The sequence below is a fragment of the Dasypus novemcinctus genome, chromosome 5, assembly GCF_030445035.2.
Source record: "Dasypus novemcinctus isolate mDasNov1 chromosome 5, mDasNov1.1.hap2, whole genome shotgun sequence".
NCBI classification, from domain to species: Eukaryota; Metazoa; Chordata; class Mammalia; order Cingulata; family Dasypodidae; genus Dasypus; species Dasypus novemcinctus.
The window spans coordinates 61,776,144-61,799,894 of NC_080677.1; the positions used below are offsets into that span (position 1 = coordinate 61,776,144).

Below are 23,751 nucleotides of genomic sequence, written 5' to 3' on the forward strand. Positions count from 1 at the left end.
CACTAACAATTCAACCTTCTGACTAGAGGACATGGTAGAAGAGGATGAATACATTTTATTTCAAAAAAAGGAAACCAAAATACATTCTAATCATCAACCCTTGTGATCAGAAGGTTAAGGCTTGTGGAATACTTGGAGAATTCTAAACTCAAGTCAATGTAGCATATCCTCAAAACCCAAAGATATGCATTCAACAGAAATGACTGCCAACTCCCCAGGTCTTTTGTATAGGTATATCCAATCATAAGCACTAGACCTTCATAAACTTATGACCTGTTTAGAATGGAATTCTATTGTTACCTGAAGGACATCAGGTAACTCACAACCTTTCCAGCTTCTGGATACAGATCAGGATAAAATTAATACCCTTCTATTTCACAGGACTGCTGTGAAGGTTGATCTCTTCTGATCATGACTTGCTTATTATTTCACCAGTTTTGAAACATTTTAGGAAATGAAGAGTGAAGCAAAGTAAACTGTTTGCGACTGCTACACCCCTGTGACACTTTTGATATTTATACTACTTACAAAATAAAGATAATCCTATTTTCCTGCATTCAAAGTGGTTGATTACAGCACTGTTTCACCTGAAGTAGATCTCATTTTTGATACAAAAAGACTGCATTGAGGGTTTAAATTCAAACCTTCGTTTATAAGAAAGAAAGAAAGAACAAAGGAAAGAAAGAAGGAAGCAATCCATATTCAACCTCAGGAATGGCTTATGTTTCACATTTCAGATGGATCAGTTATAAATATTTAGGCCAAATTACATGGACAGCATGAAAAACATTTTAACTCTAAAAAGATCCTGCAAACGGTAAGTAAGCATACTGGTGCATGTGTATTATGGTAAAAGGAGTTAATGGAAAGTGGTAACTTCATAGCCTTCTATTCCTCTGAAACCCTAAAGAAGTTACAAATCTCAGTTCAGACATGGTTTTGGAAGGCTGGTATCTCCTTCACAGGAATGGAACGCAGTGTCCGTTGACTGTAAACAGTGCTAAAAATAGATCCTGAAAGGCATGACTTTATGTGATATTATTTCACCAAAAGAGAGGGAAAAATATATCTTTAATCCTGAACAAAACCTCTTCAAAGTTTATGTTCTCAATAAACCTTTCAGTAAGAACTGAAAATATAACTTAGTAATGCAATAAATGCCCTAACAAATATATCAGATTCTTCCCTTAATGCCTTTTACAGGCTTAAACCAAATGGAGAAACAGAAAATCACCTTTTACAGTCTGACTCCTACAGGAAGAATGCCTTGCTGTTATGCTTTTTGAAGAAGACATGGTGAATTTATATCAACTTTGGTGAATCTTACGGCATGATAAAGAGAAGAATAATACCAGCACAATTAACACTTCACAGAAATCTTTCTTCACATGTTTATTTCCTTGTGGCCTGGACATGATTCAAGATAATAAGGAAACACAAAAAGGAAACTCTTAGTAAAAAAAAAAAATGGCAAAAGATAATACAGTTCGGCACCCTTTGTTGATATAGAAGATATAGTGCTTTCTTACCCTTTAAAAAAAGAATTTTTGTTCTCTTGTAAATTAAAGTTATTAAATGATTAGGATTAGACAAAATTACCAAAACAGTTCTCCCAGTTAAATCAATCTGAAAGAAAATTCAGTGAAATCAGAAAGCAACTGAGGAATCTCTTTGCTGGATTTGCTGGGGACTCTATACCTTTCAGCTTTCTTTGTCTTATGAATCATATCTGGAATTTGAAAATACACTCTTTCATTGTGATATAAAGAAGAACTGGCCTATGTGCCCATGTCTAAAATGAGAACTGGATCAAGACTGTTGAATAGCTAGGTATCCGATCGTCTACGAGGGCCAGACACTCTTTTGGAAGAAAAGACAAAATCCTTATGTGTATTCCTCCTGCAGGGTGCCTCCTTCTGTCTTCCGTGCCACACAGTGTCTTCCAGACTGCACAAGGCACCATCAACTGCTGAACTTTGTGCACTCCTCTAGCATCACCAAAGACAAGCAAACTATATACTGTGGGAAGTTATACAAGGAAAAGGAAACATTTACTGGCCATTTACTATGTGCTAGACACTTTTTGCATGTTATCCCCTTTATTCTACGTAATCAGCCTATGAGGTAATCATTATTCCCCCTTCACAGATAAAAAAGCTGAGGCTCAAAGAGGAGCAGCCATAGTCATACAGCAAGTGAGAGGAAGGGCATACTATGTGCCTCAAATGCTGGTGCTCTCTTCTCTCTATTATCCCATCTAAAGGCTCCATTTATATAATCTTATTTTTTCCTCATTATAAAAATAAGATATGACTGCTATACAGCATTTAAAAATCCTGAAATGTATAAAAGAAAATAAAAACTCACACATTGTAGTCCAGAGATAAGTTTTTATTCACTCGATATATTTACTCCTCTGTGTATAGATCTGAGAATATATGTAATTCTGGTTTTGTTTTTTGTTTTGGTCTTCTTTTGTCCTGAGCATATTTTTAAAAAGCTCTCCTTCAAACTCAGACTTTTATAACACTGGCATTATATCACCTTTGTTTCCCTTCTAGAGAAGAAAAGGAAAATTTTTATAACCAACAAATTCAGATATACATAAAGATCATATCTTGTTGAAGGTACATAATTTTCTTTTCACTTATAGTACTTCTCATTTTGCCACTTGCTATTTCTTTAATACTATAGCTAGTTTTACCAAATATCCTTTATATGAAAAAACTTGGCCATAGGAATCTCATATTAGGCTAAGGCCTAACGATGCACTCAGGTTTCTGACCACCACACTATGTGATGCTTTCTTCCTGAAGACCGGCTGCTGGCGATCCTTGGCTCCTCTGCCACTTAGCAAGGCACATGGTGGTGTCTGCTGGTCTTTCCCTTCTCTTCTGGGTTTTGGTATCATTGCTTTCAGCATCTTGCTTCTGTGGCTTTCTTCTCTTCTTTCTGCATTCATTCCCTTTATAAAAGACTTTAATGAAAGGATTAAGACCCATCCTGAATGAGGTGGGTCACACCTCAACTGAAGTAGCCTCCTCAGGAGGTCCTACTTACAATGGTCTACACTCATAGGAATGGATTAAATTTAAGAACATGTCTTTCTGGGGCACATACAGCTTCAAACCACTACAGTATGCATGTAAAAAATTAAGCAAATCTTGCAAGTGGAGTAAAAATAGCTGTTTAAGACTATAATATTATCTCCTCCATCAGTTTGTATCTCTGAAAATCCCATGGTAGAAGACACCTCACTGGAGGACTGAAAATTAATGGCAACATTAGAGTCAGGAGGATTGAAGTCATGAATAAACTTAGGCACATATGGCCTCAAACATATTTTAAATATTCGTTGAAATAACAATGACAGAGCACCTTCAGCAAAAATATTTTCAATATTATTTTATAAACCTTAAGTTAGAAACATCCTCTTGATAGATAAGCTTCAGGACCTGTCTCCTAATTTTTAAGGAGATATTTGTAAATGTGTTTTGCTGTGAAACATACCAAGATATACTCCCTTCTTTGCCAACCTCCTTCACGTCCACTGTGTTTGTTGTTCTTTCTGACTGTCTAGCATCTTCCTCCTTGATTGACTCCTATTTCTCTGGCCCATCTCACTGGTCTCAATTCCCTCCTGCTTAGTAGGCATTGGGATGCTGATGTCACGTCCACATTTATCAAGTGAAGGGGACAAAAATATGTCATCTTCTTGGCCATCCTTATTCCACCTTTCCTTTTCCCAACCCTTCTGTTTAAATAGCTCCCAAACTAGAGTGATTCAAAACACCTAAACCAGGGCTCGCAGAGCTGCCGAAGCATCAAATTGACACCAACTAGAATTCCTGGTGGCTCCACTCTGTGGTAGAGGAGGGATTAATGTAATTTTTTTTGCCTTGCCAGAGGCTGATGCTAAAATTAGTAGGAAGGAAACATTTTTCTCTTGTTTGTTTTGGTTTTGCAGTTCAAAGCCTGGAAAATAATTTATTCTACTCTATGATGTATGGTACAAATATGAGAACCCCTCAGAGATTTTTTTTAATATCAGGAACAATTTTTTTATATATTTTCTTCAAAAGACATCATTTTCTTCTATAGTGGAATGTGTAATTTAAGAAGTGATTTCTAGTAACAAACCTAAAGGCTGTTTTCCAACTCAATGTGATGAAAAAGGGTTAAGAAATATGGACAGGTACCTTGTATTTTCCTATAGTTCCATGTCCTCCTTTGACCTTTCATTTTTCTTTCTCTCTCTCTCTCTATGTATAATATTTACATACAATACATATACATTTACATATAATACATGCATACATATATATATACACACACACACACACATACATATGTACACACCTATATGTATCACCATTATCAAATAGTCTCAAGTGCTTCTGGAGTTTACAAATGGTTGCTCCCAACAGAGAAATAGTGGCCGCCTTCTGGAGACTTCAGTCCGACGATTTATCTGCAGACAGCTCACATGTCCAGCAGCAGAAGCCTGCCAGTTTCAGTGGTGGGAAGCTGGCTTTGTCCTTCATAACCCAGTCCTAAAGCACTGGCAAGAACTTTCTGATCCATCCTCATTTTGCTTTGCTGTCTCGTCCTTGTAACGTGGGGCTAACAAGTCTTCTCCAAGAGGCCAGTCTCTTTTAAAGAACAATGCAACTACCTACCAGCCTTGCATTCCTCTCTGTAGTACAAAAATGTACTACGTGAAGGAGATTGCGAATCTAAGGTCACGGGTGCTACAAAGGGTCATTTGACGGTGAACATAGCAAAGGCTGAGACTGTCTTTTACTGAAACGGAGCACAAGCTTGATTCCTAAAGTACCACCTGACTTGAACTCCACATCTGGCTCTTAATAGAAAGTGATTTATAATGAAGGGTTCCATTCCATATCCATGGCTTAAATAAACCCAAAATTGGCATAACTGCTAGAGGTGTTTATCTTCTCGAGCAGGAATTCCATCTTTACAACTTAAATCAAAGAAAGACTAATAAAATATAAAATTGCACATTCATTATCATCTGGGGTCCAACCAATTATAATTTCCAGGCACATGTAGTTAAGGGTGTTTTCAGTCATGTCTCTAAATGAGACAGAAGCTGGTGGCATGATATAAACCATTAAAAAAATCTGCTGTTTTAAAAAACTAATAGCATCAGCATATGTATTAATAGAAAACTGGAGATGCATATTTACAGATCATATGGAAATTCATGGGAGCATTTTTTAAAATGAAAGGAAGAAAAAGAATCTCATCTATTTGGGAACTTACAAAAAAAAATTCAAAAGAATACTGAGGTCACGGCAGAATGGACAGTACAAAAGCAGGTTTCATTGGTAGTCAATATAAACAGCTGTTTCATATATACAGCCAAATTAGGAACTGTATTGAAATATGCAGCTTGACACACTTTAGCACATTTTCTAAGTTGATTTGTATATGTAGGAAAAACTAAACAGGTAGACCAAGCTTAGAGAGTAAAATGGCAGTGTCCAGCAGAATCGCTGCTGCCACAATATCATGCTTTGCAACTATTTTCTGGATATTCAAGAGAGATATGTTCAATATCCCATAAAATAAAAATTGGAAATTAAAAACCTCTCAGATATTCTGAGAGAAAGTAAATACTGGGGCAGAGTCAGAGGATTTAGATTTAAGCTTACAGCTATATAAGAAAGAAATGTTAGAAAATAAAAGCCTTGGCAGTAGTTCTTTAGCTGTAAAACCTAATCCATCACACAATATATTCCGGAAAAACATCTGTTTTAAACTGCCCTTCTCTGCACTACCCAGTCTGTAGCCACTAGCCACATGTGGCTATTTAAATTTAAATTGACTAGAATGAAATAAAATAAAAAATTCAGTTCTTTGATTGCACCAGTCACATTTCAAGTTACTCAACAGCCACTTGAGGCAAGTGGCTTTACCATTCTGGACACTGCAAATATGGAAACATCACTGCAGAAGGATATATTGGGCAGTGCTTTATATCCCTAAAGGATTGGCTGTAGCTTCTGGGGATTTCTAAATTATTTTAAAGGAATGGTGTAGTTTATGCATTGGGAGAAGCTGGTTCTTTATATGAGTAGGAGAGAGTGGATGGAGAAAAATCAGTGAATGTGGCTGTGAAAGGGAGAGTAGAGTCAGGGATCAACCTCAAAGATGGTTGGGCCTAACGTTCATAATAGCTGGAAGATGTCTCTGTGAAAGTGGTTGTCACTGCCTTGGGAAAAATAAGAGACAACAGAATCCTTTCAGGTGTCACAACCTAGAAGTAAGGAATGTGGTAAAGCAGAATTCTGGGAGAGGAGGATAATGCTTCATTTGGCCACCAAATGAAGCTGAAAGTTGAAGTAAAATTTGACTCAAATTCTAAACCTTTGTCAAGGGTGACATGAAACTAGAGGCAAATGGAGAATTCTATTTTGCATTTTTCTTCATAAATAAAATTATGAGTTTAGTTCTATTTGGAGGCAAAGGCATGGCACTTGGTATAATCCTTAAGGAGCCTCCAAAGTAGCTGGATCAAATCACACATCTGAATTGTCAGTCAGAAGCAGATAATCAAAGTGTAGGGCAACTCTGGTTGCTCTAGCAGAGATATGGTACTTTTTTTTTTTTTTTTTTTAAGAATCAGCTCTTATCTCACATATTTGATGGAGATAAGTCATTGTCCCCTAACCTGTTTTACAGAACATGCTGCCCTCTGCAGGCCATGTGGATATACACGCACATAAGATGCATACCTAAGAGAGTTCAGTTACACCTAAATTAATAAGATCATTTGTGAAGGTATGATTAAAAAAAAGGGGGGAAGTAGATGGTTATAACTGTGTGTCTGAAAGCCTTTAGGATCAAGATGAGGAAAAATCAACATTTATAATCTTCTAATCTTCTAATAAGTCTTAACTCTTCAGCTGACATACATATGAAAACTCATAAACAGTGTTATAGTCCTATGACTGCATTTTCTTGGAGAATCTTAATGTATGTCAAAAATCATTCTTCCTTTGTTTTAACCAGGGAGGAAAGGGTGTTGAAGAAAGAGGCAGAAAAATGGTTAATGTGGTTGACAGCCTTTACCAACATCTCTGAAGTATATCAGTTTTGATTTAAAACTCAATATATTTAAACTCAGCCCTGAGTTGGGAAATAAAAGCGAATGCATTTAAAGGAATATAACATGATTTTGCCTCTGCTAAGAATTTAATCTTTTAAACCTTGGCAGCAGTGGTGTGGTTAAAAATCTGGCCTAAGAAATGAGAAATACCTTTCATCTTTGCTTCAAATTGGTTCTTCCACAATAGTCGTGCCATAAACACACACAGAGGCACACACACAGCTGGTATGTTTATTGGTTTAGTCACTAAAGGATTTAGCTGGACAAACATCACAAAGATGATGGTGGATTTAGTTGAATTTATGATCGAATGTTTTCCATTTCAGGAAGAGTAGGAAATCACTTATTGGGAGATTTGAATAATTTAAAGGAAATTCTGGATTTCGCATTATGTTTGTATATCAAGTCTTGAGGGATTAAATACAGCTGAGGACAAACAGAACATTCACATAGAGATATACAAAGATAAACTATATAACACTGCAACTAGGGCCAGAATATTGATGCTTTTGTGTTAATATTTCTATTCATTTATACCTCATTTACAGTGTAAGTAGTAACATACACACATCCACACTATATAATTTCAACTGAAAACCTCCAATAGAGTCTTCTGAAATCTGGAAAATGCTGAGCAGGCCTACAAATGCTTTTTGGAGTAAGATTTTTAAAAAATGATTGATTTGGGAGGTTGTGTATGTGGGTATCTAAAGCATTTTTATATATTTCTTTTTGTTAAGAACATAATGAGATCCATTGTTAAAAATCACTATTGTGGTGGAGATAATGACGTGACATGGGACTTAGCTCAGTGTCCGAGAGAAAAAAGCCAGCCACCTTTGGAATCCCGTGCCCTTTTCTCAGCTAGAGAGGACAGGTACACCAAGGCCATTTTCTAGAGATAAATCATCTACTCTCCCCCACTGACACATCATGTAGAGCAAGAATTACCTTTAGAATAACTATTAAAACCACGAGGTCAGGTGGACACCCCAAGTCCCACCACCCCTGCTTTAGGCTTCCTGATCAGCCCATGTACAAATAGCATTACTAGGAAGAGGTCTAACAGATTCTATGAACTTGGTAATAATGATTTGTCTATGGATTTCATTCACTCTAATGAGGAAACCTGTCTGGTAGATTGTTTCAAGATTAGAATAAATCACAGTTTTACTTCAATTATGTACAATGCTATTTTTTTTTTTTTTAACACATCACTCTCAGGAAGGAACTGAGAGGAGGAAGGAAGGACTCTTGTTCCTACGTAAGAAATATTAAAATAAATTTGGTGACCAAGCAGTTCGGCATATGCACCTAGAAAAGTAGGAGGGACATTCCAGAAGATGCCTGGGCTTCTATGTAGGAGTGGTTCTCATTTCAAGGCCTATCACTTACTCAGAACTGAATGAAAAGCTCTGACTGGCAGAGGGGCAGGGCTGCTGAAAAGCAGAAGAGAAGTGGACATTCCCCAAAGCAGTGCAAAATGCTGGATGAGGTACCTACAGCACACCCTCATGTATTGTTTAAGCCTCACAATATTCCTGCCAGGGAGTTATTAATATCCCTGTTTTAAAGATAGAAAACCAAGGTCCAGGGAGGTTAGTAAGCTTCTTGAACATTATACAGTTCCACATGGATCTGGGATTGTAACTTGATTCCTCTGATACCAATGATTTTTCTGGTTTCACTGTCTCGAAAGGCACCTGGAGAAAAGACAGGTGTTTTCTTGTGATTTGTGGCAATAATTAGCTTTTGTGTCCCTCCTCTTTTTTGCCCTCTTTTGGTTCATATCAGTACTATTTACTGACTGCACATTCTCAGAAGCTTACAGAACCCTGTGTACACAGCACCTGGTGGGTGCGTGTATCAGCATGCATGGTCTGCCTACTGTATGCATCCTCACAATGGGTGAAAATGGAACGTGGTTCTAGAGACGATTGCCCCAAATGAAGAAGGAGGATGCTCTACCCTGACCTACCCACATTCCTTGTCCAACCTTAATTTTCATGACAATCAACCAAGGTAAAGAGTGGAATACAGAGGATATAACATTAAAATTATCTTTCTCCAGCGACTTATATTCATGCTACATGTTGAGGCCAGTAATTCACAAAATTCATAAATATTTTCTTACTCAAAAGAAAATGACATAATTATTGAAAAAAGGGATCAAATACCCAGTGATTCTTATAAATAAAGCAGTGAAAAATGTAATTTGTGTTGAATGTACTGTCTAAAAGATGGCAATTTTCAATGTTCTGAAGCGTAAGCATTAGGATATGCACCCATAGGGCCCGGGGAGGAAGGCCTGGTTCTCAACTTGGGCGGCTTATTTAGAAAACGGAGCCCTTCTCACCAGCGGCTCATCAGTGGTGAAAAGGAAGCTGAGCCTTTGCAATATTTTCTGAGTAGAGTTATGGGAGATCAAGGGGGCTGGGAGCAACAGCAGAGCGGTGAATTCTTAAGGGAGTTCATAAAGGGTAGAGAGCTGTGTGTCTAACCCCTAACAGTTCCCAACAGAAGAACGAGCGAGCGAGAACACAGGAAGGGGAAAGGAAGAGAGCTGCCTGCAACAGGCTGAGCCCTCAGGAGGGAACAGCAGGGCTTCTGTGAGGGGAGTGGGATGCCTGCTTGAGGTGCTCTGATACTTCCACTATTCCTCCCGCAGCTTTATTACACTTATTAGGTACTCCAGAGCGATTATCCCCTCGGAGTGCTTACAAATCAAAGGTAGGGGAGAGAAGGAAAATATAAAGCAAGATCTCTAGGCACTTGGGTGCAAAATACAAGCACCCTTTAGCTTAGAGTTTACAAAGCAGCAGGCACCTACACTTGATTACACTGTGAGCACTTTCAAAACATGAATATTCCACAGGTTGATCTACATTTGTGCTGCCCAATGTGGTAGCCACTAGCTACATGTGGCTTTTTACATTTAAATTACACTTTTTTAAAATTTAAATTTAATACATTTAAATTAATTAAGGCGGCGGACTTGGCCCAGTGGTTAGGGCGTCCGTCTACCACATGGGAGGTTCGCGGTTCAAACCCCAGGCCTCCTTGACCCGTGTGGAGCTGGCCCATGCGCAGTGCTGATGCGCGCAAGGAGTTCCCTGCCACGCACGGGTGTCCCCATGTAGGGGAGCCCCGCACACAAGGAGTGCGCCCCATGAGGAGAGCCGCCCAGTGCGAAAGAAAGTGCAGCCTGCCCAGGAATGGCACTGCACACACGGAGAACTGATGCAGCATGATGACGCAACTAGAAGAGACACAGATTCCCGTGCCGCAGACAACAGCAGAAGCACACACACACACACACAAAGAAAAAGAACATGCAGCAAATGGACACAGAGAGCAGACAACTGGGGGAGGGGGCGAAGGGGAGAGAAATAAATAAAAATAAATCTTTAAAAAAAATTAATTAATTAAAATAAAAAATTCAGTCCCTGAGTCACACTGGCCACATTATAAGTGCTTCCTTATAATGGTTACACTGGAACTAATGGAACTAATGGTTACACTGGGCAGTGCAGATATAGACAATATTGAGGATATTTACCGTGAACTAGGCAATGGGGATCCACCTGAGCCTAGGTCTGTCACCTGCTGGGCTGGGGACCGGCACAGTAGCTGTCCCTGACCTGGCTAGGGCTGGGTCTGCCTCTGCTCTGCCTCAGCCCACGACGCACTGCTGGTTAGGAAACCTCGGCTTCCTCCTGTGTTAGGCCGAACAGCCCCCAGAGATGCCCGTACCCCAATCCCTGGAACCCATGAGTATGCTCCTTTCCATGGCCAAAGGGACCTGGCAGATGTAACTAAGGTTACCTTAAAGTAGGGAGATTAGCCTGGATTATCCTGGTGAGCCCAATCTAATCAAATCTAATCACACGGGCTTTAGAAGCAGAGAACTTTCTCACACGGGGGCAGAAGAGATGAGGCAGAAGAGAGACCTGAACTGTGAGGACTCTGAGTGGTCGCTGGTTTGGAGATGGAGGCGGCAAGGGACAAGGAAGGCAGGTGGCCTTGAGGAGCGGCACGAGGCCCCTGGCCAACAGCCACAACCAGCAAGGAAATGGGGGCTCAGCGCCACACCCGCCAGGAAGTGAAATCCTGCCAACAACCTGAATAAGCCTAGAGGCAGATCCCCCCCAGAACCTCAGGCATGGCACCTTGATTTCAATCTTGTGAGACACAGACCAGAGAACCCAGCAGTGCCCATCCAGACTTCTGGCCTCCATAGCCATGAAATAACACATCTGTGTTGTTTTTGCCCTTAAGTTTAAGCCACTAAGCCGGAGAAAACAAATACACCACTCGATGTTTTGGAGAAGCAGAAGTTCATACTTCTGAAATTGGTTTTGGGGAGGAGTTCAAGGAAGCCCAATCGACTGTCCTCCTTTCAGGGACACAAATGACCCACCTGCTCCCAGAAGCTCTGAGTGGCTTCCGAAGCTTGGTTGGTTGGGTTTTATTCCTCAGTGAGCTGGGTAGCAGAAAGAAGGCATTAGCTACACCAAGTGTGTACTTTTGGATAAGGCACCCCAAACATAATCTGAAAGGATGAAAAATAATGGCTGTTGCCAACTCCCAAGACTGGTACTTACTGCCAACTAGTAAGAGAGAAGATGGTATTTTCTATTTGAAGTGGAAGAAAAAACTCAGGTCCAACTGATAACCAACAGCATGGGGCCTGCCCTCAGCCCTCACAAGGGATTACTAATGACAGTGAATTCTTTGCTACAAAAAGAAAGATATGGGCAAGAAATCTGGCAATGACATAAAATGATAGTGGATACCCTCCTGTGGGTGGTGGGAGTTATGTCGAATAGGTGACAAATCTCAGTAGCAAGGACTGAATGGGTGGCTGTCGGATTGTCACAAACCCAGCCTTCATCCTAACGGTAAGTTACACAGCAGTGGCGCAGTAGTGGCCTAAGTGAGTAGATGCTGTGGGTGGTCAGTCTGCTGCAAGCACTTATTTTCCCCAGGATAGAAGAAATCAAGTTTCCATTCCTTCCCAGCTCTCTTGCTGCCTAAAACCTGGCCTGGGAATGACCTCAATTCCCAGGAGAGGTCTCCTTCCCAGTGCTGTAGTGGGACCAAAAGGCCCTCACAAATTTAAGGGTTTTTTAGTTAATGGGTTTTTTTTTCCCCACAAGACTCACTGTGGGGCATAAATTCTAAGTTACAATTTTTAACAGCATTGGTTTTTACTTTAACCTATAAAATGGAGTCAGTAATATCTGCCCTGACTACCTTACAAGATTGTGAGGTTGTGACAATGTATATGAAAGCAAATTCTATACTGAAAAAGGCTGTGCAAATGTTAATGACCGCCACTACCCCCATCACAACTATTATTTCCCCCACTGGGGATCGTTTATGGAGCACCAAGTATATGTTAGTCCTTTGGTGAGCTACATTTCAAATACTATCGTATTTTTGTTCTTGCTGTTATTAGTGATCAGAGCCCTTCGCAAATTTGCCAACATTCTCTTGGATAGCTTCCTCCTTGTCCCCCTGGCACCTGCCCCCAATCCATATCAGCGTCAGACCTTTACCCCATCTTCTTTCTACAGAGGCAGATTACTGCAGTGAAAGGGGGAAGGCTGAGGCCCGGCAGACCACATGGCCGTGAGACCCCACCTGGAAACCTCCGGAGGGGAACATTTCTAAGGTTGCAGAATGACGTGGGAGCTATACCCGACGGAACCTCCTAATGCTGTACTTGAATCTATGTTGCTAGGCAGTCAAATTGTGGCTCATCTTTTGGGTTCAGATGTTGGAATTCCAAAGTGTCTGCTTTAGCGTAAATTTGTCACCTCACTGAACCCATGATGTAAAGTGTAATTTCTTTGAAAATATTTTGAGAAGAAATATCCAGGCACTAAATGAAATTAAAAAAAAAAAAAGGTTCCTTTCAAGGAAACAGAATTATAACAAAAATGATCAACGATGAAAAAAATGGAGGATGATCTAAAGATCTGACTCAACTGCTCCACCTAGCGTCAGTAACTGTTCTTTCCACTTATATTTCTAAACTGGCAAAGAAATTAAAGCTATATCTCACTTTAGTATATACTATTATTTTAGAAAATATTAGATCAGCTTAGAACAATTAGGCAGATTGAGAAACAGGAGCTTTGTGTTTCTTGAGAAGGAAGCTATTAATATTTAAATATTTAATAGAATACATGTGATATGAGAACTAGACAAATATAGAACCACCTATATAAGCAGTGACATTGCTATTTTTCTACAGATACTATTTAAAGTATATTTTATGCACACGCAACACAGTTATCTAGTCAAATCATCTTTAAAATATGATCTGGAGGTTAAACATTCAATCAGATAAAATAGCCCAAGGAAAGTTCAAGAACACAAAGTTAGGAAACATTTCTAAATCTTCTAAATTAGGGTTTGTGACTCTGCTAGTATATTCAAACACTCACAGGCAAATGTTTTATTCTTCTTTATTTTTTTACTCCCATAAAGGTAGCTTCATTACAATATTTCTGTATTGATTATAAGTTCTTGGGAGAATACCAGTTGTCCATAACTAACAGGAAGGATCATAAGCACCAAAACTAGAGCAAATGGGTACAGTAGGCAGGAAAAGGTTAACCTTGACCTATTCAAACCTGTGCATGTGCTTCCATTTACCAGTCACGACCTAACCTGTGTTTTCCAGATCTGTCTTCTGTAACTTCAGCGGTTTTTTTTATTAGTTCTCTTTTTGCTACTTCTAAATCTCAAAATTGTTCAGCTGTTAAAAAGTTCCAAAATAACCATATGTGTTCCTGGAACCTTATCCTCAACTTTGCTGGAGAGCATACACTAGGGCCTCATCTCCAGCCAAATTAATAAAAGATCTTTCAAGTGGCTGAAATGTTTGCTTCATTACGCACACATGCCACTGTCAGACAACTATAAATAGAGTGATTTGGGAAAAAAATAGGGAGACTCTTTGCAACCCCAATGAAATGAGAAGGAATTTATGAAAGCAGTCAAAAAACAGTACGTTTTTACAAAATTAGGATTGTGGATCTTGCACTTCCAGTATGAGAGAATAAGAGGACCTTCTTTTCTTTATTAATATATATTTATTATTCTGAATCTTTATAAGACTCTTCATATTATCCTTTTGAGTTTGGATATCTGCTGGATCTTTTGATATTTTCTTCTCCATTATTCCTTATTTTCCTTAGAAAACTAAAAACGTCTTTCAAAGGACAAAATGATGCCCATGTTTACTGATATAAAGTCAGTGGGGAGTGCATGGGAGTACCTCAGACAGACTTGGCACCTAAATGAACTATACTGCTTGCTATAGCCATACAAAGAAACTTAAGGATTCATTTTTCAAGAAATTCTTGCTCTCTGAGGCAAGTTAGCACATCCATTAGCTTTAATAGCTGGTTTAATACAAATTTTTAAAAGCATTGCTACTTAATTGTGAACAGCTACTTACTTTTTAATATTAATCCCCTCTTATACTAACCCATCTAAATTGAATTCAAATTAGTCCTTGCAAATTAGCTCACTTTATTTTGAATCTATTACTGCTTTACAAGAGAACTTCAGTTTAGTAATTATGCTGTAAACAAATTAGCTAGCAGCAATGGAGAAAACCGGCACTTATTTGTCTTTGAATGCAGTTATTCTGATTCTACACTCCACTGCTGGATGTGAGAGATGTTGGAATGTCAGTGATGGCTGCAAGGTCACAGGTCCATTTGGAAAAAGAATTAATATTGTAAGTAATGTCTCTGAATTCTCAGTTCTTTCTAAATTACAATGAGTTCCAACTGGCTAGAGGCTACAGGACACCGGAATATGAGAATGTAACATTTTAAATAATCTTTTTAGAGATGATTTTATTACTTAGTGTTAGTTGGAAATAAAACCATAAGGGAAGTGGATCTGGCTCAACTGATAGAGTGTCTGCCTACCACATGGGAGGTCCAGGGTTCAAAACCAGGGCCTCCTGACCTGTGTGGTGAGCTGGCCCATGCACAAGGAGTGCTCTGCCATGCAGGGGTGTCTCCTGCATAGAGAAGCGCCATGCACAAGGAGTGTGCCCCACAAGGAGAGCCACCCCATGCAAAAAAAAAAAAAAAAAGTGCAGCTTGCCCAGGAGTGGCTCCGCATACACAGAGAGCTGACACAGCAAGATGATGCAACAAAAAAAAACACAGATTCCTGGTGCTTCTGACAAGAATGCAAGTGGATACAGAAGAACACACAGAGAATGGACATAGAGAGCAGACGAAGGGAACGGGTCAGGGAGGAGAGAGAAATAAATAAATCTTAAAAAAAACAAAAACACCTTAAGGCAACAAAAAATAAGACTTACAGGAACTTGAAAAAATAGCATGGCTCTAAACAAAGTCACATTTATAATTTTAAGATCTTACCTCAAGCTCAGCTTTTAAATTCTCCTTAAAATGTTTTAAAAATAATCCAAGGGTGGGACTCTTTATTAAATGACTGAAGTAACTACTACTTGTAAAACAAAAGCATACTTAATGATAAAGATTTTTTAAATTACAATTCTACCAACTGATTTAAAAAATTTACATAAAAATATAATACCTCTTTCAGTATTTGAACTCTTGTTTTATTTTGTAGAAAAACGATAAATCCTATCTTCATGTAAAATGCAAATAATAATATTTCTGAAGTGATCTCTTAAAGTGGACAGAGTGAAGTAAAATGATGCAATGGCTTGAAATAACCTAGTTTTCTCCTGGGATAGAGTGATGTCGATGGGCAAAACTATCCCTTCTGAGAGATATCCCAGAAGTTACTAAAAATGACAAAAGTCCATTCATCTAGACATATCAGTCATGGTGCCTAAAATGGCAGGTGCTGAATACAAGGTGCAGAAATGAATGACCAGTGTGGCATGGCGTAAACGATGTGTGATCAGGAGATTTGTGAAATGTCCCTCGGCGCACATGAGAAATAGTGCGTGGTCAACAACACAAGAAATGTCCCTTAGAATCATCTAAAGACCTGCCCTGGATCTTTTGCAGATTATTTTAAGTGGATAGAAATTGCCACTTCTTTTCCTGGGCAGTTCTGAAGGTCATCTAGTTCTACCTCTCTGCAGGAAAGAAAATGATAATTACCTAAATTGGAGGTCCTTCTTCTCAAATACTAGTGCTATGTGTAGATTTGCCAGATTTTTCTGTTACTTAAAGATAGGGTTAGAGATTTGATTGTTTTATCAAGAATTGCTTTATAAAGTGGTTACCTGTTTGGACAAACTTTTTGAACAATTATGAAAGAGGAATGTGTTTGATCATTTAGTTAAGGTAGAAAATGTATATTGTATATATTACCTGGTGTATAAAATAACTTGATTGGTAAGTAGGAAGGGTGGGTCAGGGTGAGGAGCACACACAGAATGCCCCCAGCAGAGGACCTGCCTCCCAGGTTCTGCAGAGGAGAACTGACCCTTCAAATGTCAATTAAGAGGCCCTGTGTTAGACAGTGAGAATTAGAACAGTGTGTTCTCTCAAGTATGAATTAAACCAAAATAAACGGCCAAATCCTTCAAATAAACCACTGCAGAATTTAATGTATTTCATTCCACGAGTCCCCATCCTACGCTGTCTATCATATGTAATACTATCATTTGATTAAAGATGTTTTTTATATGAAAAAGCTTTTCCTTATTTGTATTTTTATAACTGCTGATGTCTAATATTGAAGTAAAAACTGGACTAGAAGACAAAATTCCTCATAGACAAAACTATGTTATGATGAATTATAGTTTATTTAATCAAAGCAGTTTTAGCTACCTTTTCTCCATTGTCATGCTTGAAATGTGATATGAATATCTAAAAAGAGGTAACTCAAGTATCTGCTTTCAACTATTTACTAACAGGCTGGCTTGCAATAAAAGATACCTGAATAACTTGCAAAACCCAGATGCTTGGTAATGTAATCAAATTTGGAAACCAATAAATAAAAGACTTTCAACAAGGTCAGATGACAGAGCAGCAATTAAATGAATGAAGTGACATATACTTCAAGTGATTCACATACCTAGCTTCCTAATAAGACACAGACGAAAAACAGATGAACAGAAAAATTGAAAGATCAATTTCATCTAGTTCAAACGTTGTCACCAACGTTAGATTAGAAAGTTACTCACGAGATTGCATTTTACAAATATTAATTTGCTGATACTATACATTTTTCCTTACACCAAGAACACTGACCATGAGTTTAAAAATTTACAACCCTGAAGCAATGCCATATCACTCTAAGAACCAAAACCTCATGCAGCGTTGGCTCAGGTTGAGCACCATGCCTGACACATAGTATTTAAGAGCTGTTTAATGAATAAATGAATGAATGAATGTCATGGCAAACTTATCAAGAGAGTTTTAAAAATCAAAAGAGAGAGCTTGTGTGAACAAAATTTGATATAAAGACTTACTTATTCCAAGCTTGTCTAAGGTTTTTAGAGCTGTACAGGGTAAAGCGTTCTGAAATAAAAAAGAAAAAATGATAAATCACCTTTTTTTCAAATATATATATATTGCAAGCATGTTAAAGAAAACTCAAGTTTTAAGATGACAATGTTTGCTTTAGCCATAGTTTTGTTAGCCATAGTAATTTCTTTATCTTTAGACTGGGCAGTTATAAAGAGTAAAACAAGAAGAAAACAATATTTTCCACAAGGAAGCATTGTTTTCTTTTGTCTAGGATGATTTATTTCATAATCCATTTTTCTAGTAATTATTTCTTAGAATAACTAAGTTGAAAAAAGAAACACAAATGCCAAATTTCCGAACCATAAGTAGATTTATAAATGACTGACTACTAACACATCCTTTAAGTGAGACCTGCTGTTTCCTCTATGAAGATGTCTCTGGCCGTACAGAAATGTTGGCTCTCTTTTCTTATGCCATATGGTATTTACATAGGCTCAAAGCCAAACTACTAATGTCATATAATGTATATTTATACTTTTCATTTTATAAACATTATTAAATTTTTTAAATTAAAGAAGTAACTTGTTTGTTTTACCAAGTTAAACAGATACAGAGTAGATATTAATGATTTCCCCTCCTGCCCTCCCTATTTCAGTCCTGATGATACAATTGTTAACATCTTGCCATGTCTCTTTCCACGTTTCTTTATGTTTATAAACACACATCCTCATCTATATGAACACATATATGATTTTAATATTTTAATGGAATTGTACAATAAAAATTACTCATAAACTTTTTGTGGCATTTAAAAATGTATAATGGGTAGTCCTTCAAATCAAGAAACTAGATGGCAGCAAATTTTTTAATAGCTGTATAACATAGAAAAGTAGTTCTATAATATATTCAACCATTCCACTGCTGATCACCATTTGGGTAGTTTCCAGTTTCTTTTCCCATTGGAATAATGCTTCAGTAAACATCCTTCCATATATATCTCTGCATACTGATGCTTTCATTTCAGTGGATGTAGCACTGCTTGGTAAATAGTAAAAGTGAACATTTTACATTTTAATAGCTTTCGACAGTGATTTGCCATTTCCCCACCAGCAATAGAAAAAGTATGTCCTTTTCTCCAAATGTCTTCCAGTACTAGCTGTTATCATCAAAGTTTTAAATTTTTTGCTTAACTGATGCTTGATAAAATGTTATGGGGCTTCTTCTCACATTTTTTTTCTGGCCAATTGAACTTTCTCTTCTGTTTCAAATATTGATTTTTACAGCTGGTAGTAATTCCGGTTGTTGGTCCTTCATCAGTTTATAGGATTTCTTTGTACATGATCAATATAGGTTTTTGCAAATTGTATCCCAGGTTGTGTGTGTATATATATATATATATTGCCTTTAATCATGGAGTATTTTTCCATTCATAAATTTACATTTTTATTTAATAAAATAAATCAGTCTCTTTTGTGGCTTTCGCTTTCTTGTCTTGCTTAGAGAAAAAAAAAAACCCTAACCCTGAGCTTATATAAAACAGTAGTTTGCATTTTTCTCCTATTTTCACTGCCTAATTTTCTAACTTTTGGCCTTAATATCTGGAATTTTTTGAATATGGTATGACAGAGAGTTCCAACTTTGCTCAAGAAGGACAGATAATGATGACAGGGCTGTGTAATAAGTCGATCATTCTTTTTCCAGGAATTTGCAGTGACTGACAGCTTATCCTCTATTAAGTTCCAGAATATACCCGAATCTGGATTCTTTCCTACTATTTATGACAGTGTCATCTGTTTTAATGAGTACCTTTATTATAATTTAGGAAATGTCCTTTTTACTAGTCTTCATTTTTTTGGGAAAAAAATTGAGGCTAGTTATGAGCATTTCCTTATTCATTCATTCCACATATAGTTATTGTTTACTTACCATGTGCTATTCTTACGCAGAGAATACAGACATGAACCAAACATAAAATGTTCCTTGGAGCATATATTCCAGAGTGGGTAGGTCAGACAAAAACATAAATACTACCACTACCACCACCACCAACTAAAAACACAAAATAATTTTAGAAAGTGGTAAGTGCTCAAAAAAAAGAGTCAAGCAACAAGATGAAATTCCCATTGGAAATTGGTTGGGATTCCATTAAAATATATATATTTAACTGAGAGGGGGCATACAAAATCTTTGCACACAGGAATATGGTATGTTTCTTTATTTGCACAGGGTTTGTGCAATCAAATTTCTTTTTCATATTGACCTGATTTTTAAAAAATAATTTAACACTTAATAGGCTTAATTTTGCTTAATATTGGTTGGACCTTTTTGTCAATGTTGCCTGCTTTTAATTGTAAGCTTTTAAAGGGGAGACTCAAAATGATTGATGCTGCTTTTGTTACAGTACAGCATTATGTATAAGAATTTATTGTTTGCTAAGAAAAACAAAAAGAAATGAACACTCATTCAGTTTCCTATGTCTGAACACAGTTTACTCAGATGGAATATAATGTGATGAGTCATTCATTCATTCAACTATTTTTTTTTAATCAACTATTGTGTGCCATGTACTTGGTGCTGAAGACACAGGAAACAAACAAAAAAAACCTTCCTGCCTACAGGGAGCTCACATGCCAATGTGTGAGGCTGGAGTGTGCCGGGACACCAGGGGGGCTGGACGAGGCAGAGACCAGGACAGCCACTGAGGGTGAGACAAAGATGGGTCAAAAGACCTGGCCACAGAGCGCATTTGCGGCTTTTAACATATGATCTAACCTTTTCTTTTTTAAGGATGACTGTGGCTTCTGTTTGGAGGAAAGACTACAGGAGGCAAGCTGGATGCAAGCAGACTAATAAAAGATCACTCCAACAGTTAAGAGAGAGACCATATGACTTAGGAAATTCTAACAGACAGAGAGAAGTTATAAGGGGTCAGAATCTGACATTATTTTGAAGGTAGAGCCAGTAAGATTTTTTGAACTGGATGTTGGGTTTGACATCTAGGAATCAAGAATGACTAAAAAAGTACTTACTCATCTCCAATTTACAGGTTTCAAAGACATGGAATTCCATACACAACTTGAATATTATCCTGAGAATACACAGCTTTTTCTGTGATGATTCAGAGGTATTTAATGCTCTGAGAGTCATCATTCCAAACAGGGGTAACTGTCAAAATATTTAATAACCTGGAAGGCCTGGGCATTGACCAAACAGAAGAGAAACTAGTTATTAGGCCATAATGGTGAGCACTAGCCAAAGATCACTCCAGATGACAAACATCCACATTCTAAAGCTGTAGGCTACAAACCCACCACTAATTATGTATTTATTAGTCTCAAAAGAATATCTAATTTCTGAGCTTATTTTTTATTAGACTGCACAATATATGATGCAACATAATTCAGCCAGTTGGCATAGAATGGACATTCAAAAGCATATTCTAGGTTTGAGGATTAATTGACAAGGAAAGGAGAAATGAGAAGAATAGTTCTCTTTATAAAGTTATTTTAAAAACATTATTATGTAAAGTCTGGTATTAAAGAAGCGAGAGACATTGTTAAAATTAATTACATCAAATGTCCTTGTAAAGCAAATTTGATTTCTTTAACTTTGTACTGCCCACAAAGCAATTTTAATAATTTGCTCTGATTTGGGGAGGAATGAGAATTCCATTACAGATAACAAAATTAATACAATCTTGCATTTACAAGTAAATTATTATTCTTAGCAATTAATGACTGAACATAAATATTATTTCTAAGAATTGCCGCTATTTAGAGTCTGACAGGATATGCTAATAGAAAAAAAATTTTTTTTCAGAATTCTAAGGCATCAATTTTAGCCGTGCATGAAAAAGCCAGCATTGATAGTGAAACACGCCATAGGGAAGTACAAAAACCAAGGAAGACTAGAGCCTCATTCTCCCATTGACTTTCCATCACTGTTCACATAAACTGTTAATTCTTTTACCAAATACTGCCTGGGCCCCCGTTTGTGTGCCAGGCATTGCAATGGGCACACAAAAATGAACAAACTCTGGTTACAGTTAAGTGGCACAAAAATGTAAACAGAGAATGATTAATGCAAATACAGGGTGGAAAGGCATACAACCATGCTGTGAACGCAATCCCCTAGGAGCCTAGAGGCCAAGTCACTAACTGCGTCTGTTTCTTTTCCAAACCAAGTCAGATAAACTCAAACATTTACATCTGGCTCCTGGAACACAAAGGGCCTGATCTTTTACATCCAACGTCTTTCAGATCTTAACCACTGAAATACAGGATTTTGGATGGAGAGATTTCTAAGATTTTCTGCAATGAACATTTGTTAAACTTATTAGACTAAAAAAATTATATTAAAAAACTACTTCCACCATGAATAAAAGTAGTGTTCCTTTAGAATGCAAGCAGCATAGCCATGTGAGTTTTGAACTCACAAAGGTATTTAAATTAATGCCTCAAATAAGTTAACGAGTGTATTTAATAAAATAGGTACCCAACTGTTTATGAATTATTTTCTCAGATTATCCTACTGGTATATGAATGTTTTACATTGTTCTCCTTTTTTCAGCTAAGTTTACTTTGTCACTTACTACTCTAATGTCAACTTTCTCTTTCCAATTATGGTTAAACTAGAAGTTTAGAATGTCGTTATTGAAAGCACTGGCTTACTGGTAGCATAACTGAGGAATGCAATTAATTTAAACCTGCAGGCGTGTTTTCACCTTCTCTTCTTATTGCAGGGACACTGCAGAGCATGATCACAACGCAGCGGGGGAGCAGGGAAGAAAGTTTGCAGAGGAGAAATCACTTACTTTGCCACATGAGGTGTGGAACAGAGCATGGAAAGGTTTTCTCTCACACTGCCATGCTGCAATTCATTGAAATGCCACAGGAAGCAAATGGAGAACAATTCTACATATTGTAAAGTTTCCCAGCTTAAAAGAGCTAAATCTGAAATGGCTTGAGGAACTATGCAAGCAAACTTTAATCTACATGAAGATAAAGTGAAATTTACTCCTTAATATATAGGTATGTACCATATACTTTCAGTGATTCATTTTAATTTTTATCCTCCTCTCAGCCTTCTCCCTGGTATTTTTTATCTTAGGAGATACTACTATGTTTTTAATTTCAGTAATGGGGGGATAAGAGTAAAAACTTCAAGCAACCAACAAAAAACCCCAAGCACATTCAAAGCACTTAAAAGGCTAACATCTCTCCCCTCCCTTGTCCTGCCCTCCCCCCCTCCCTTGTCTTCGATGAGGAAGGTGGAGCTGGAGGGATTAGCACTGGATAGGAAATAATAAAAGGCTCGAATTTTAGTATATCTCTTGCAAACATATTTAATTTATCATCCAAAATAAATAATATGATGGAATAGATACTAGTTTACAAGTCAATATAAAAATGAGCATGTAGAAAATGACATCAAATGCTATATAGCCTTTACAATGAACTCCTCTAAACCATCTCCTCAACCAGGTACAATTTAAACTCTTTAGTCTTCTTTTACATTTCAACAAATGTGTTTATTCTTACTAAGCATATAAGAAGATACTAAAGATTTAACAAAGTGCTGTGGCCAAGCTGAAGGACATTTTTTTTTTAAAGAGTTAACGTAACAAGGATTTATGATATATGTACATAGAGAAAAATAACAGAAAAGGTAAATAAATGAAATGAAGAGGATCCAAACCAAATGTCATTCTGTAGCTTTACACTTGCATCCTGTGTGCAGTATCTTGGGCACAGAGGGCCACCAACATGTGCCAATACAGTGTAGGAACTGTGCAGCATATTTATTAACATATCTTTAGGATCATGCTTTGAAAACAAAAAAAAGAAAACTTAGAAGGCAATATGTTGAGTGAAAATAAACACTGAAATAGAGCAACCATGCCGTCAACTTCTGCAATTGTCTTTCATATGCTGACTGACATTTAAGCAGCCTTTTACAGATCTTTTACTATGTAATTTAAGTTTTAGAAGTTTTGATAAAATCACAAGTAGTATATAACCATGCAGAAAGCACATCACAAGGACAGCATAGAGGCAAAGGCTTTGCACAGGTATATCAGCTTTCCACATTGTGCAGGTTACACACAATACAATAGCAATCTTATTCCTAACAGATCCTAAAAAGATATTTCAAGACTTAGCT

General features: G+C 37.5%; 1 protein-coding gene across 6 annotated transcripts in view; it reads right to left on the reverse strand.

The window, feature by feature from the left end:
- Window positions 1–23,751, reverse strand: part of CDK14 (cyclin dependent kinase 14) — a 605,606-nt gene that overhangs the window by 101,554 nt on the left and 480,301 nt on the right. For all 6 annotated transcript variants that reach the window (XM_004457637.4, XM_058297008.2, XM_071215175.1 and 3 more), the window contains one exon: window positions 17,592–17,640. In XM_004457637.4, the coding sequence (XP_004457694.2) occupies window positions 17,592–17,640 (49 nt within the window). The remainder of the gene's footprint in view (window positions 1–17,591; window positions 17,641–23,751) is intronic.